At 40.0% G+C, this 16,120-nt stretch overlaps 1 protein-coding gene across 3 annotated transcripts in view; it reads left to right on the top strand.

Moving 5' to 3' along the window:
- The first annotated feature begins 936 nt into the window (after positions 1 to 936).
- piezo1 (piezo-type mechanosensitive ion channel component 1) overlaps positions 937 to 16,120 on the top strand; it is a 94,188-nt gene continuing 79,004 nt past the window's right edge. For all 3 annotated transcript variants that reach the window (XM_002933675.5, XM_012962280.2, XM_012962282.3), the window contains exon 1: positions 937 to 1,819. In XM_002933675.5, the coding sequence (XP_002933721.3) occupies positions 1,756 to 1,819 (64 nt within the window). In that variant the 5' untranslated portion in view covers positions 937 to 1,755. The remainder of the gene's footprint in view (positions 1,820 to 16,120) is intronic.

The following is a 16,120-nucleotide window of genomic DNA, read 5'->3' as shown; positions in this document are numbered from 1 at the left end:
ATGGATCGATAATGCCTTGCTACCACTGTGCAGGCTGTTGGTGGTGGTGAAATGGTGTGGGGGATGTTTTCTTGGCACACTTTAGGCCCCTTAGTAACAATTGGGCATCGTTTAAATGCCAAGGCCTACCTGAGCATTGTTTCTGACCATGTCCATCCCTTTATGACCACCATGTACCCATCCTCTGATGGCTACTTCCAGCAGGATAATGCACCATGTCACAAAGCTTGAATCATTTCAAATTGGTTTCTTGAACATGACAATGAGTTCACTGTACTAAAATGGCCCCCACAGTCACCAGATCTCAACCCAATAGAGCATCTTTGGGATGTGGTGGAACGGGAGCTTCATGCCCTGGATGTGCATCCCACAAATCTCCATCAACTGCAAGATGCTATCCTATCAATATGGGCCAACATTTCTAAAGAATGCTTTCAGCACCTTGTTGAATCAATGCCACGTAGAATTAAGGCAGTTCTGAAGGCGAAAGGGGGTCAAACACAGTATTAGTATGGTGTTCCTAATAATCCTTTTGGTGAGTGTATAAAAACCTGCTTTTTGAACTCCCTGATCTCCTTTGAGTCCATAGTAATGGCACTGACATTTGGCAGGCCTGCACTTTTTTGTGCAACTCCTATTGTTATTTAGCACAGAGTTGAAGGAAAAGGCATTGTCCCTGGCGCAGCACACACCCTCCTTTCATATAGTTATTTTGTAAAACAGGATCAGAGGCAGAGATTCAGCTCCCATTTTACTCCTGGAGCCATTGTGAAACTTGTAGTTGCAGTTTTCCCCGGAAGCGCTGAACTGTTCCGTGTGCCATAAATTTAACGTGTCATCTCTCAGCAATGAGGCGCAGAAGGTGCAGTTCAATAAATTGGACACTAGAGGGTGCTATTACTGTTCATGTGTTTTGACAACGGGGTGCAAATATTTTTTTCCTTGAAAAAGTGCGAGAAAAGTAAACAGCACATGGGGCAAGCGACGGCCGAGCCTGCAGTGTTTGACAAGGACTGGGTAGCCCCGTGGGTCTGAGCCTGGTATATCTGTGGAAAACGAGCTATATACTTTAGGGCACCGCTTTGACACAGGACAGGGAAACACTTCAACATGGAACTGGAGTGTGGCAGGGACGGGCATATGGTAGCCTGACAGGGAAGTCCGTGCCAGCAGCCGTGCTAAGTGCACAAGCCTTGCCATTCCGTTTGGTAATGCTATCAATGCAGGGTGTTAGCAGGTGCCCCTTAGCCCCATGCCCAAGCAGGAAAGCGCAGTTTGGCAGCAGCGGGAGGTCATGCCAGCCTAAGTGGGGAGAGCGCAGGAGCAGGCCGTTGCCCAGCCGTGTCCCTCTCCCTGCTGAGCTGTGGGTGTATATGGGAGGAAGCAGGGAAAGTCTGTAGGTAAGAGATATAATAAGGGAGGGGGCAGGACGTATAAAAGTCAGAGCAGCCTCGGGGAGCAGGAACAGAGTTTTGGGGATCACCTAATGGGGAAGTGAGTTTCTGAGTAAAGTGAAAGATCCGTCATCCTCTGCGCGCCGCCCCACTTGACGAAGTTTGTCCCAGTGGCGGATAGGAGGGAGGTGCGGGAGTGAGCTGGATGCGCCGTCCTGAGCTAAGCCGGACTTTCTGCTCATCAATGGGAGCTGCGCTGCTCTGGCCCTAAGGCTTAGGCATGGAACATGTGACTCTGTAGCGCTCCTCTATGCCGGGCTCTCCCTGATTCCGCACTGAGGACTGGCTCAACTTAAGCGGGATGGAACTGCAAGTCCTCTGTGGGGTCCTGTTTTGGCTCCTTCTGCCCGGCTCCCTCTTGGCAGGTGAGTACTTATAGACATATGGCCAGTAACACATTAGCCGCAATAGTGGACTTTTTTTTTTTTTTGCATTTAAACCTGCGGCCCTCCAGCTGTCATTTATCTTCCCCCAGCATCCATCGTCAGGCATTGGACAGCCCAAGCCTGGTTGGGGTGCTGGGAGTTGTAGTTAAAATGCATTCGAAGAGATGCAGTTGGGTATTAGGGATTCAGAGTGACAGTGACACTTATGGCTCATTCATTTGATGTGACTTTGCTTTTGTCTGCTGGGGGGGGGTCTTAGTATTACCAACTCCAGGGATGAAGTCCTGAGTTCCCTTTCCTTTCTTTAAAAACTTGCAGCTTTCCCTTTCCTGTGTGGAAAATCTTACTCCATGGAATCCCATTTCATATTACCCCTGCTGGGAGTGAATCTCACACAGTGCAAAGCGGTGGGTGTAGTGATTTCTCTATGTCTTCTGAGTGTAATGCCTCATGCCCTGCCTTCTGGAACACAGGGAGGCACAGTCAATGAGCATTTTAGCCTACAGATTCTGTCAAAATGCTTTTAAATAAACATATATGACTAAAAGGGGGCAATGCAAATAAGGTCAGATGGCTGCAACAAAACAAATATGCACAGGGTGCTGGAAGCAAACTATGATTTCAGGCAGTTTACAGTCACACTCTGTTGGTAAATAACCCCCCACCCCCCAGACCTTCCCTTCTGCAAGTTAGCTGCTAATCTGATATGAGACAGGAGTCATGTTAAACTTGGATCCACATTTATACTTAAACCAAGTACAGGTCTAATGTTGCTAAAAGAGCTGCAGTATTTGCCAAGGTGTACAGATAGTATACCAGCTTATAGGTTCTATTATGTGCAGTTTAAATTCCAATTAGAGTGCATCAAGTCCTAGTTAATGCAGCTGCCTCGGTTCTTAATTGGATCACCTTTCTTTAAAAACCCATGTAACTCCAACCAATACAAAGTGGTGTACACGTGAGAAGTGGAACGAAAATCATACATGACTCCAAAATTTTTTTACAAATAAATAACTGCAAAGTGGGGTGTGCGTAATTATTCAGCCCCCTGAGTCAATACTTTGTAGAACCACCTTTTCCTGCAATTACAGCTGCCAGTCTTTTAGGGTATGTCTCTACCAGCTTTGCACATCTACAGACTGAAATCCTTGCCCATTCTTCTTTGCAAAACAGCTCCAGCTCAGTCAGATTAGATGGATAGCGTTTGTGAACAGCAGTTTTCAGATCTTGCCACAGATTCTCGATTGGATTTAGATCTGAACTTTTACTGGCTGGGCCATTCTAACACATGGATATGTTTTGTTTTAAACCATTCCATTGTTGCCCTGGCTTTATGTTTAGGGTCGTTGTCCTGCTGGAAGGTGAACCTCCGCCCAAGTCTCAAGTCTTTTGCAGACTCCAAGAGGTTTCTTCCAAGATTGCCCTGTATTTGGCTCCATCCATCTTCCCATCAACTCTGACCAGCTTCCCTGTCCCTGCTGAAGAGAAGCACCCCCAGAGTGATGTGCAGTGTTAGTTTTCCGCCACACATAGCGTTTTGCATTTTGGCCAAAAAGTTCCATTTTGGTCTCATCTGACCAGAGCACCTTCTTCCACATGTTTGCTGTGTCCCCCACATGGCTTGTGGCAAACTGCAAACGGGACTTCTTATGGTTTTCTGTTAACAATGGCTTTCTTCTTGCCACTCTTCCATAAAGGCCAACTTTGTGCAGTGCACGACTAATAGTTGTCCTATGGACAGATTCCCCCATCTGAGCTGTAGATCTCTGCAGCTCGTCCAGAGTCACCATGGGCCTCTTGGCTGCATTTCTGATCAGCGCTCTCCTTGTTCGGCCTGTGAGTTTAGGGGGACGGCCTTGTCTTGGTAGGTTTACAGTTGTGCCATACTCCTTCCATTTCTGAATGATCGCTTGAACAGTGCTCCGTGGGATGTTCAAGGCTTTGGAAATCTTTTTGTAGCCTAAGCCTGCTTTAAATTTCTCAATAACTTTATCCCTGACCTGTCTGGTGTGTTCTTTGGACTTCATGGTGTTGTTGCTCCCAATATTCTCTTAGACAACCTCTGAGGCCGTCACAGAGCAGCTGTATTTGTACTGACATTAGATTACACACAGGTGCACTCTATTTAGTCATTAGCACTCATCAGGCAGTGTCTATGGGCAACTGACTGCACTCAGACCAAAGGGGGCTGAATAATTACGCACACCCCACTTTGCAGTTATTTATTTGTAAAAAATGTTTGGAATCATGTATGATTTTCGTTCCACTTCTCACGTGTACACCACTTTGTATTGGTCTTTCACGTGGAATTCCAATAAAATTGATTCATGTTTGTGGCTGTAATGTGACAAAATGTGGAAAAGTTCAAGGGGGCCGAATACTTTTGCAAGCCACTGTATGCTGTAATTAAACATGCAGGCCTTTATGAGCTGAAAAGCTTAATCAGAAGTTGTCCATCCTTTTTATGTTTTGCAGACACGACTGCTTATGAATTTTATAGGCATTCCTTAGGTCTGTGGAAGTAAAATGTTTTGTGACCTGGTAGTGCCTAGTGGGCAGATCTCAGAAACAACTGCTCTGGCATTCCTGAGCAGCAGCAGTCTGTTAATGCCAGGTTTAACCATAGGCATTGCATATTCTTTGTTTTTAAATGGAAAGTGGGGTTTTAAACACTGTGGTTCTTTCTGATGGCACACAGTGGTAAAAATGCCATTTCTTGTTACTATGCCTATTAATAGAAGGCTAAAAAGCAGTTTCTCATCTTCGGTGAGTGTTTCTTCCTATTTTTCTGTAGTCTGATTAACAGTGACGCCATACCGGGTGTCTAGGGTATGGTTAAACACCACGATATGAATCACAGTTGTGGTGTGTAAGGGAGACAAAATGGCATGTATGCCATTATCCTGAGACTGCATATATATGGGCATTTCTTATTCTACCTGGCATACACTCATCTGTAATTCCACCTAGTGGTCATAGACAATTAAGTTATTATGTTTTCTCTTGTTGCGGCAGAGTAGCTGCAGAGGAACTGGACAGACCGTTGACTCAGTTGGAAGTTTTTATTTTCTGTCAGATTTGGACACACTTTCCCTCTGTGTCTCTGTGTACCATTCAAAATGGAAAGTTTTCCCTTCAGATCTGACTTTTGTACTTACAGACTTATTTAACAGCTGGGGGCTGATTTACTAACCCACGAATCCGACCCGAATTGGAAAAGTTCCGACTTGAAAACGAACATTTTGCGACTTTTTCGTATGTTTTGCGATTTTTTCGGCGTCTTTACGAATTTTTCGTTACCAATACGATTTTTGCGTAAAAACGCGAGTTTTTCGTAGCCTTTACGAAAGTTGCATAAAATCTTGCGATTTTTCCGTAGCGTTAAAACTTACGCGAAAAGTTGCGCCTTTTTCGTAGCGTTAAAACTTAAAAGGTGCGAAGTTTCGCGTAAGTTTTAACGCTACGAAAAAAACGCAACTTTTTGCGCAAGTTTTAACGCTACGAAAAATCGCAAGATTTTACGCAACTTTCGTAATGGCTACGAAAAACTCGCGTTTTTACGCAAAAATCGTATTGGTAACAAAAAATTTGTAAAGACGCCGAAAAAATCGCAAAATACTGATCTTTACGAAAAAAACGCAATCGGACTCATTTCGACCCGTTCGTGGGTTAGTAAATCAGCCCCCTAGTGTCCAGTTTAGCAGCTTAAAGGAACAGTAACACCAAAAAATGAAAGTGTATAAAAGTAACTAAAATATAATGTGCTGCTGCCCTGCACTGGTAAAAGTTGTGTGTTTACTTCAGAAAGTCTACTATAATTTATATAAATAAGCTGCTATGTAGCCATGGAGGCAACCATTCAAAGGAGAAAAGGCACAGGCACATAGCAGATAACAGATAAAACAGATCTGTTATCTGCTATGTAACCTGTGCCTTTTCTCCTTTTTTCCAGCTTGAATGGCTGCCCCCGTAGCTACACAGCAGCTTATTATATAAATTATAGTAGTGTTACTGTAGCAAACACACCAGTTTTACCAGTGCAGAGCAACAGTGCATTATATTTTTATTACTTTAAAGCTCTTTCATTTTTTGGTGTTACTGTTCCCTTAAGTCCAGTTATATTACTAATATATATTACTATATTACTAATATCACATAATTACTCTCCATTATAAGAATACCAATCTTTAAACACATGCTTTAAAAGTGCTCTGTTATTTTATTGATACCATTAGCGATTTCAATTTTAATATTGCTGATGTTGACAGCCTGTTTTTAACCTTTTAAATCTGCCTGTTGCTATAAATGACAAGCAGTTTCCAGTTAAACAAATAACAGGCTGCACAGTCCGGTTTGGGTGCTTTCCAGCTGAAGAACCTCAGCAGATAATATTCCACGTGTGACATGGGCTTTAGGTAGCTACATGCATTCCAAGCCATTCAGATTAAAGGGTATTTGATCCTGCTAGTTGGGCTTCTGTTGTTTTGCAGAAAGGAAATAGAATAGTTAGCAGAGTACCAGAAAATATATTCCCCCATGCCATTAATTTTTAAAATAGTAAAGTAGTTTCCAAATACATCATTTTTCATTGTTTACAGGTAAACATAAATATCTTCTATTTTGGCAACAGTATATTTCATGTTTAATAGTATCATATAGTTATCTGGTAGTCTAGGAAGCAACTGTATAAACCTTAGCTGATAACCATTTGTTTAGTGATTTTAAATGGAAATGCTTGCTAGTATGGAAATGTGAAGGTTAAGTGACCAGACCTTCCTTTTAAGATGAAAAGCTTCAAAAGTAATGTACATCATTTATTTATATAGGGAATATCAGGTTGCGTTAGGTGCACTGTCATTAGTAGCATACACATTACAACATCTGAAACTGTGGGTAGTGGTTGCATAGGTCCTTCCCCTCATAGAGCTATGGAATGTGTCACAATGAATGTATCAATGTGCAGGCAAAGGCTTGAATTGTACTCTTAATCCATGAAATAACAGTGATTACCTTCAGGGTGATTGACCTGGCACAGTAGTACTAACTTTCTCTTATATCTCGTACCTCTTCCTTAAATGTCACAAAACGATGGCTTGATTCTGTTAACCTTTAACCCCTTCTGTAGTGTAAGGCTCTACATGTGTAATAATAGCTGCATGCTCATTAAACTGGTGGCGTCATTGACACTGAAGTGGTATGTTTGAGGAATGTATTTGGGTCAACAGAGCATAAGGAAAACAAGAGTGTGGCTCCTAGAACTGTTTTAAAACTGTCATTATGGCATGCATTAACGAGAGTCGTAGATGTAAGCTAATATGTCCAATTCGAGGCCTGCTAACTCCAGCTGTTTAAGTCCCCTGCTACCCCCAGTAGATTTCAGTTATAGTCTATTTTGGAGTGGAGTACCTGAAGCCCACCAGAAAACTATGGTTTTATGGTGGCTATGGCCACCACCGTCACCCCCTCACAAAGTTTTCACCCCCTATACATGGGTGAGTAGAGCTGTACCACACCTCACACAGTTAACAACTTATTGACAGAACATTACCCCCAAAAACTTTGAGTAAAATGTTGAGTAACCCCTAACATTCCAATGAGATCACTGCATAAATGGATAATGAGCCTGGAGGTCAGTAGGGCCAAGCGGGAAGTTTGCTAGTTTCCCCGTGGGCCGGTCTGGCCCAGTTATAGAACAGTTTTGGACTCCAGTTGCGCTGTCCTTTGAATTAAATAAATGCATTAAAAGATGTAAATTATAAAAGAATAGACCTGTACATATCATAAATAGACATGATGAGTCTCATGTACTAATAAGTATGTCCAGTACCACATTATAATAAATTATATAATATCCTGTAAAAATAATCATTTAATTTAAAAGTTGACACCAACACCAATGCTCGACAGTTGTAACAATGTTGATTCACAGTTCCATCAGTACTTACTATTAAACACCTCCAGAGTTCTATACAAGTTAAGATAGGAGACAAAGGCATAGTGCTAATGCATTACAGATCAGGAGTTCAAAGAAGCCATTGTATACCACATCATTAACATTAATGTCCGACTTACTTGGCGCAAGTCAGTTGCGTTCAAGGACACATCCTGTTAGGGTAACCCTGAAATTACTGCCTGGAGAGTCTGTGGACTTGTGTGTTATTTATAAAAGCAAGCTAAACATAATTACTTATTTATATTCTCAATTCAACCACAATAGAGAGAAGTAAGAGAAAGACATGAGATCCTTCCTTATTATAGATCTGTGCTGTCCAACTGGTGGCCTGCGACCCCCTCTCTGTGTAGCCCCCCACCTGTCTGGCTGCTGTGACTGCTTACCTTTGTGTAAGCTTTAAATGGTATCAGTACTGAGATTAACTACCCCCCCTGCATTGTTTACACCTCAGATTCAGGCTTTATTGTTTAAACATATAATCCCCTGTATTGTTCACACCTTTTAGTCCCTGCATTGTTCATCCCCTGCATTGTTCACACCTCAGGCTCAGACTGTAGGAGCAGTGCCAGCATTGTGTCACTGTTTGTACCACCTGCCCTATGCTGCCTGTGAGTATGGTACACATAGGCAGCATAGGGCAGGCAGAGTATGGTACACATAGGCAGCATAGGGCAGGCAGAGTATGGTACACACAGGCAGGGTAGGGCAGGCAGAGTGTGGCACACACAAGCAGCATAGGGCAGGGAGAGTATGGTACACAGAGGCAGTACTCTGCCTGCCCTATGCTGCTTGTGTGCCATACTCTTCCTGCCCAATGCTGCCTGTGTGCCATACTCTTCCTGCCCAATGCTGCCTGTGTGCCGTACTCTTCCTGCCCAATGCTGCCTGTTTGCTATACTCTGCCAGCCCTATGCTGCCTGTGTGTGCCATACTCTGTCTTCCCTACCCTGCCTGTGTGTGCCACAGTCTGCCTGCCCTATGCTGCCTGTGGGAGGTGAACCTGGCAGGGGTTTGTTCTGGGAGTTTGTAAGCAGTTTAAAATAGTCATTATATGGTCCCTATGGTGTGTAAATATATGCTGGGGGTTGCTGTGCTATCCACAACGGAGGAGGAGGCATATGGATTTAAGGGTATGTCTTAATATGACATAATATAGTTGTTTCACATATGAATGAATGGTGATATTCCTACAGTGAGCACCAACCATTTGGGTTTTTGCTGCACTACCACCATTAATGTGGCTATGGTCTTAAAGCTCTTATGATAACATGGGTGTGGTTTGAAGTGAGTGCAGTTTAAAAAAGGGGAGTGGTCAAAATTCGCTTCCATTAACGGCCCTCCGCCATATAGGCCCAAAAAATTCCGGCCCTCGATACCACAGAAATTGGACAGCACTGTTATAGATCAATGGAGGGATTGCTCTACCGCGATAATTAAAGGTAACTATAATGTTACCCTTATGGAAACATCTATCAAATTATTTTACCGTGCCTAGTATGTGCCCAAAAAACTACATAAATGTTTCCCTCAGTTCCTCTGACTTACTTTCAGAACTGCAACGATATAGGATCCATGTGGCATATATGGTGGGCATGCCCCATAGCTATGGAACTATGGAATAAGACTTGCTCTCCCACCTTTTGTACACAGAAATACAAACAAACTAACAGGTGATGTTCCTTGGACATACACTAACAGGGTACAACAATTCCACACAGAAACTGAATTAACGTACTGTACTTGCTTGGCCACCAAGATACACAGTGCAGCTAGATGGGAAAACAGGCATTCTCTCTAGTGCATGGGTGCTACAAAAATCAATTTCATCAAATTAAATTAACAAGTAAAAACACAAGTGGATGACACCATGGAACTGTTCAATAAAGTCTGTGACTCCTGGAATCTCTACCAAGCAGGTCTCATATAATATTAAGGCGATGATGGGGGAGAATCATTGCCAAACTTAAAGTTGTATTTTGCATGTGTTATATTTAAATGGTGACAACCTAGACAGTGGAAGACAAACTGTTTTTCTTTTTTTCTATCTGACCTATCTAGACCCCCACCTCCCCCTCCCTACTTCCCCCTATTTTAAATCTTGAGTGTTACAATTTCAACTGTAATACAGAAAAAAATTCAAATAAAAACAAAATAAACAAAAAAGCAAGCTATGAATGTGTGTGTGCTCAAGGCCTTTGTGAATAGCTTCAGTGGGTGCACAATTTTGCATCCATACTAGCATTTTGCCTATGTGCTCATAAATTAGCTCTAATGAGACTTTGCTGAAATATAAAGTATAATCAAGTCAGTCTTGCATTCTGTGCTCTCAATTCACACGTTCAAAGAACTATTTCGCAATTTCTAATGTTGGTATATATTACAGTGGTGCCATTACCTGGGAGTTGGCTATGCTGCTCATGTTTTTAGAAATCATGGATGTCAGTGCAACACAAATACTGTGCGTTATACAGATCTCATAATGGGATCTCTTAATGGGAAACCCCTTACCTAGTAATTTAGAATTAAGTTTTTTAAGTTAATATAATATGAAGAAATTATTTCCTTTCTCTCAATAATACTAAAACTACATTGTACATGATGGTAACTACACTGATCCATATTGATAGCAAAACATTCCTTATGGGGCTTATTTAATGTTCAAATTATTTTTAGCTTAATGAAGATATGGTTATCCAGTTTACTGAAAGAACCCTTTATCTGTAAACCCCCAGGTATCAAGTGTTCAGGATAATAGATCCTATGTCTGTACCTCATTTTAGAAAGAAAAAACTTTCACACATTGGGTACAGTTTACATACTCATTCCCCATCCGTATGGCAGTTAAAGCAGATGGAAAAAGAACACACGCAGGAGACAATAATATCTCAGCACAAAGGCGATACTGTGTAAGTCAAAATAATCCTCATAATATATGCCCTTTCAGCTTTACATAAAGGAAACCTCTATATAAACAGTTTTTTGCCTAATGAAAGCACATTTTAAATCTAAGCAACTTTCCAGTAGACATTAACTTTAAAACCATTAACCATTTAAGTGCCAGCAGAATTTCACATTTCAGTTAAGTTTATGTAGGAACTCTATACAGGTATAGGACCCATTATCCAGAATGCTCGGGACCAAGGGTATTCCGGATAAGGGGTCTTTCCGTAATTTGGATCTCAATACCTTAAGTCTACTAAAAAATCAATAAAACATAAATTAAACCCAATAGGATTATTTTGCATCCAATAAGGATTATTTATATCTTAGTTGGAATCAATTACAAGGTTCTGTTTTATTTCTACATAGAAAAAGGAAATCAGTTTTAAAATTCTGAATTATTTGATTAAAATGGAGTCTATGGGAGAAGGGCATTCCGTAATTCGGAGCTTTCTGGATAACGGGTTTCCGGATAAGGGGTCCGATACCTGTATATTGTTTTTTCTAAATACAAAAAAAAAGAAAAATTGGTATTTTTAATGATATAGGGATTTATACCAGAAACATATTTTATTTTATGGACAAAAATTCAACTGATCTGGAAAGCCTCCTGTCTACCGAACATGCCAATACTTGATATATATAGTTTTATGGAGATTTCTGACTTCTATAGATCAAAAACTCCCAGCAGTAAATTACCAAATTTTCAAAGCATTACAGTAGAATACAGGATATTCCAAAGCCAAAAATCCTGGAACATTAGGTTTACCTTTATATACAGTACAGGTATAGGACCTATTATACAGAATGCTCGGGACCAAGGGTATTCCTGATAAGGGGTCTTTCCGTAATTTAGATCTCCATTCCTTAAGTCCACTAAAAAATCATTAAAACATTAAATAAACCCAATAGGATTGTTTTGCCTCCAATACGGATTAATTATATCTTAGTTGGGATTAAATACAAGGTACTGTTTTATTACTACAGAGAAAAAGGAAATCCGTTTTAAAATTCTGAATCATTTGATTAAAATGGAGTTTATAGGAGACGGGCTTTCTGGATAACGAGTTTCCGGATAACTGATCCTATACCTGTATTTTTAAAAATTACACACTCTGCAGAATCCAAAATTGGTAACCATGTCTTCCAACTCCTAAGTACCAAACAGCAATGCTTTCTTGAATTTGGCAGTTTCCATAAATTATGAAAATTCTAAAAAATTGCCTCAAAGTTTCCATTTTCAAGCATCATATCTCCCGCATAACATTATGTACCAAAAAAACCCATCCTAAATATTAAAGTCAAGGGTCCACTGAACAGTTTAATGCCCATTGTACATAGGATTACCAAAGTATCTGGCATTTAGAGACCCCAAAAGGAAGTTAGTGCATGCAAATTGCCTCAGAGATCACTTCAGCTACTAAAAAAATCAACACATTTATTGCATTTTTTGTGGGGTAAAAATACTTTGACCCCCCCTCCATTATATACCCCACATTTCGTAACATATCAACAAAAAACATTATAAATATGAATGCCATGGGCCTACTGAACGGTTTGATGCCCTATATGCATGGATTTACCAAACTATGTGGCGTATAGAAGCACCCAAATGAAAATAGTGCATATGAATTTTCACGTCCGACGCTCTGAGCGTTGCAATATTATCTCCCGTTATTTTATTATGTGCCATAAGACCCCCTAAAAGTATGGAGACCCTAGAAACCATGTATTTTCTGAAAGTACACATTCTGACAAAACAAAAATGGGTAAATACATCTTTCTACATAAACTACCAAACTACAAAGCTATGCTAAACATTATGGGTTTTATGAAATTTCTGAAAATCATCATAAAGCTTGCATTTTACTTTATTATGTACCCCACATTTTGTAACGTATCAACATTAAACATTATAAATATGAATGCCCGGGGTCTACTGAGCAGTTTGATGCCCAATATGCATAGATTTACCAATCTATGTGGTGTACAGAGGCACCCAAATCGATATATATCAGACAAAATTTCCATGGGCAGAGACAAGTAACAAAGAACAATGTGACATTCAATAAAACCGCTAAAATCCATGTTTTTTTTTTGCCTAGTGTACTTTGCAGTCAGAATCACAGTTTGAGTATTTTGGCTTGGGGCGAATTAGTTTTATAGACAAAATCAAGAGAATAACACCTATGCATAATTGAAAATGCAATAAAATTACTAATAATGCAATAAAATGAATACAAATGCACCAAAATCACAGGAAATGTAATAAAAGCACCCAAATAAAATACAAAAGGTATTGTGCTATGCTGTTCGAAATGGCAATAAAACATTTTTTTACAAGCAAAAAAAACCCGATGCAATATAAGTGTGTGTTTGTGTATTTGTGTGGTGTTTTTACACTTACCTGGGGTGGGCAGGCAGAAAGATCATCCTGGAGGAGGCAGGAGGGAACCGGAGCAGCTTTTTTCTGTGAAGATCCGGTGAGTGGGTGGTGCAGGAGGGGAGGGGGAGAGCAGGAAACGACATTTGCGTAATAACAACGTGCCTGTCGTTTCCTATGGGGCCCCCTGGGCGATCACGCTCCAGTAGCCAATCGTTCCCCACCTCTGCTCATTGCCTAGGGGCTGGGGAACGAGCGGGGAGTGAAGCTCCCAAACCCGGAATCTACGTTCTGTGGCACTTAGTTACTAGTCTCCTACATTGTATCAGAACTCAGTCAACCAGACAGATACTGCTTTCAATAGCACTTACAATTACAAATAATTTTAATACAATATTTCAGTGACAATAATGTATATTAGAAGGTTGCTAAAAATTATATTTTCTTTCTTTGGACGAGCTTTTCATTTTGGGTTTGCAAGCCCTGTACGATACATATACTTATGTATAGTACATATACATGTACTATACATAAGGATTTATTTTCAGAAATAAGAAAACAAGGTACATCTTAGAATATGTGAGGGCTGGTGGATCTATGTGTTAGACACACTAGCTACTCATACTTAGAAAGCATTATTTTTATTTTAAGCATTTGTAAATCACTAAGCTGCCATAGAGCATAGAACCTTAAGTTCTGACATGAAAGTACCACAGTTCTGACACCACAGATGTGTTTGTGAGTTAAATGTAGCCATAAGGGAAAGCCCTAAAGGTTGTAATATGGGGTTCTCTGTTTCCTTTCTGTTTTTAGCAATGATACTTATAGCTTAGCAACTGTGATATATTTGTAATGCTTTGTGGTTACTAGGAAATGACAATTTGTGTACATCCATCCATTAGCTCATTAATGCTCTATGATATATTACAGCCTCATTTGAACTTTATGAGGCCTTTGTAATAATCGTTAGAAGTGGAACACTTAACTGCAATATAGTTGGACTTTTGGTTGCACATTGCTGTAACAGAGCTGTAGATTGCTTTTATAGCATGTGTGTACACCTACATTTAACATTATTGGTTTGATATTTCTGATATTTGCTGAATATTTGTATGAATATCACATCGATCCATTATGCTTAGTGTTAATCACAAATTGTTATTTACCTCCAGGGATGATTTTATAAGTTGTGAGTATTTTAGGCATGCCTGTATATAATGTTATGTTTGAAACTACATTTACCACTACTTATAAAATCTTTGGTGTTACTGTTTTGTAAATGCATATTATGTAGTGTTTACATGTCTTTTAATGTGTCACTTGGTGAACATTATTTATACAGGGATTGTTTGATACAGGTTAGGGTAAAAAACCTTGTGATAAAAAGTGTTACTGTATTTCCTCAGAGATTTTATAAATAGTGCATTATGCTAAAGGTAATTAAAACATTTTTTGTGTGTACAAAAAGCATATATTTTTAATTTTTAAACTTTCTAAGAATTTGATCCATTCTTGGTTTTTGCTGCCTTCTTTTAAAATTAGAATTCCTCTGAGGACCTTTATAAAACAAAAACTTCCCAACTGTTTTTGTTAACTTAGAGCTATAGAGGAAATTCTACTTTGTTTTACAGCTTCCTAGACATTAACTTAATGATAACTGAAGAGCCTGGGTTATCGTCACTTCTAGGTGCTAATATGCTAAAGATGGAGTACTGGCATCAGAATGTGAGATTTTGCTCAAAGGTTCCCATTTTTGGGGTCTATGGTCCAAATTACTATACCATACAGTCAGTGGTGTGAATGAGAGGCTGGAATTTGAATAGGAGAGGGCCTGAATAGAAAGAAAAGGAATAAAAAGTACTAAATAGGGCACATGTGGCATATTGCACTTTATTATATTATACTTCTAGTGGCTATAAAGCCATTAATTCAGGTTAAGGACCAGCTGAATTGCCTTATCTTCGGTTTTCTGTTGCTGCTAAGGGGTTTATTAAAAAATGCATGACCCCTTCAAACTTTTGGCAGACACCTGTGTGCTGTTACCAAACCACACTTGTGTCCCACAAAGGCCTGCAACCAAGAACCTGGAATTCTCTTTTTAGTGCTCTACAACATCTGGGGAGGAAAGAGGCAACGGGACTCAACGGGAATTAATTTATTTGAAATGTCAATGCCCCTACTATGGAAATCCAGTTTTGCAAAGCTAATGGATAATTAGTTACTTGGCCAATGGGTTTTCTAACAGGCACAGGTCTGGTAAGTGGGATTTTTAGTGACAGACATCTAACATCTGTATAAACACAAAAAGCTGTTTAACTTGCCAATAAAAGCAGCAGGCAGCTTGTTCACCACACCTTTAATTGGATGCATTCCCTTTTATACAGCATGATTTCATAAAGGTGCTATATACAATAGCATTTTGTGGGCAGGCCCTTCAAGTCTTAGTTACTTAATTAAATAATGGAAAACTGCTTCCACACAGGCTAGAAGTACGGTTCCCTTTTGAGATGGGTTGACTTCAGATTCATTACATTGATATAGGGCCTGTTTGTTTTTTTTTCTGTGCGTGAAGGATCAAGTGATTTCAGTTTAGGACCCCCCCTGGAAAATTAGCTGAGCTAAAAAGCGAGTATTGGCAGATAATAACTAGAGTGTTTGCTTTGTGCAGTATTCCTTAATCAGAAAAAACTGGAGTGTTTCTCATGCGCATTTCTACCATTCAACAAGTGAGTGCTGGGATATTTTGGCTGTAAGAGATGTATTAGTAGAAGTGGCTCGCCTAATTCCTGAGCTCCACAAGTTCAAAATAGAAGATAAGTTTGTCCACTTGGGAAGTTTTTTACACTTTTTAAGGACATTCTATCGACAGATGAAAAATCTGATTTTTTTTTTTCTCGATTCAAGTGTACAATGATGGGCTGTATTTCAAAATTCCCAAAGAGATGAGTGATGCCTGACTCAGACATGTGAGTCACAAGATGTGTAGCAGAGAGGAAGCTGAGTT

Source organism: Xenopus tropicalis, chromosome 4 (genome assembly GCF_000004195.4).
Source record: "Xenopus tropicalis strain Nigerian chromosome 4, UCB_Xtro_10.0, whole genome shotgun sequence".
In the NCBI taxonomy this organism is placed as follows: domain Eukaryota; kingdom Metazoa; phylum Chordata; class Amphibia; order Anura; family Pipidae; genus Xenopus; species Xenopus tropicalis.
The sequence above is the reverse complement of the archived record's forward strand: the minus strand, read 5'-3'. Positions and strand labels throughout refer to the sequence as shown.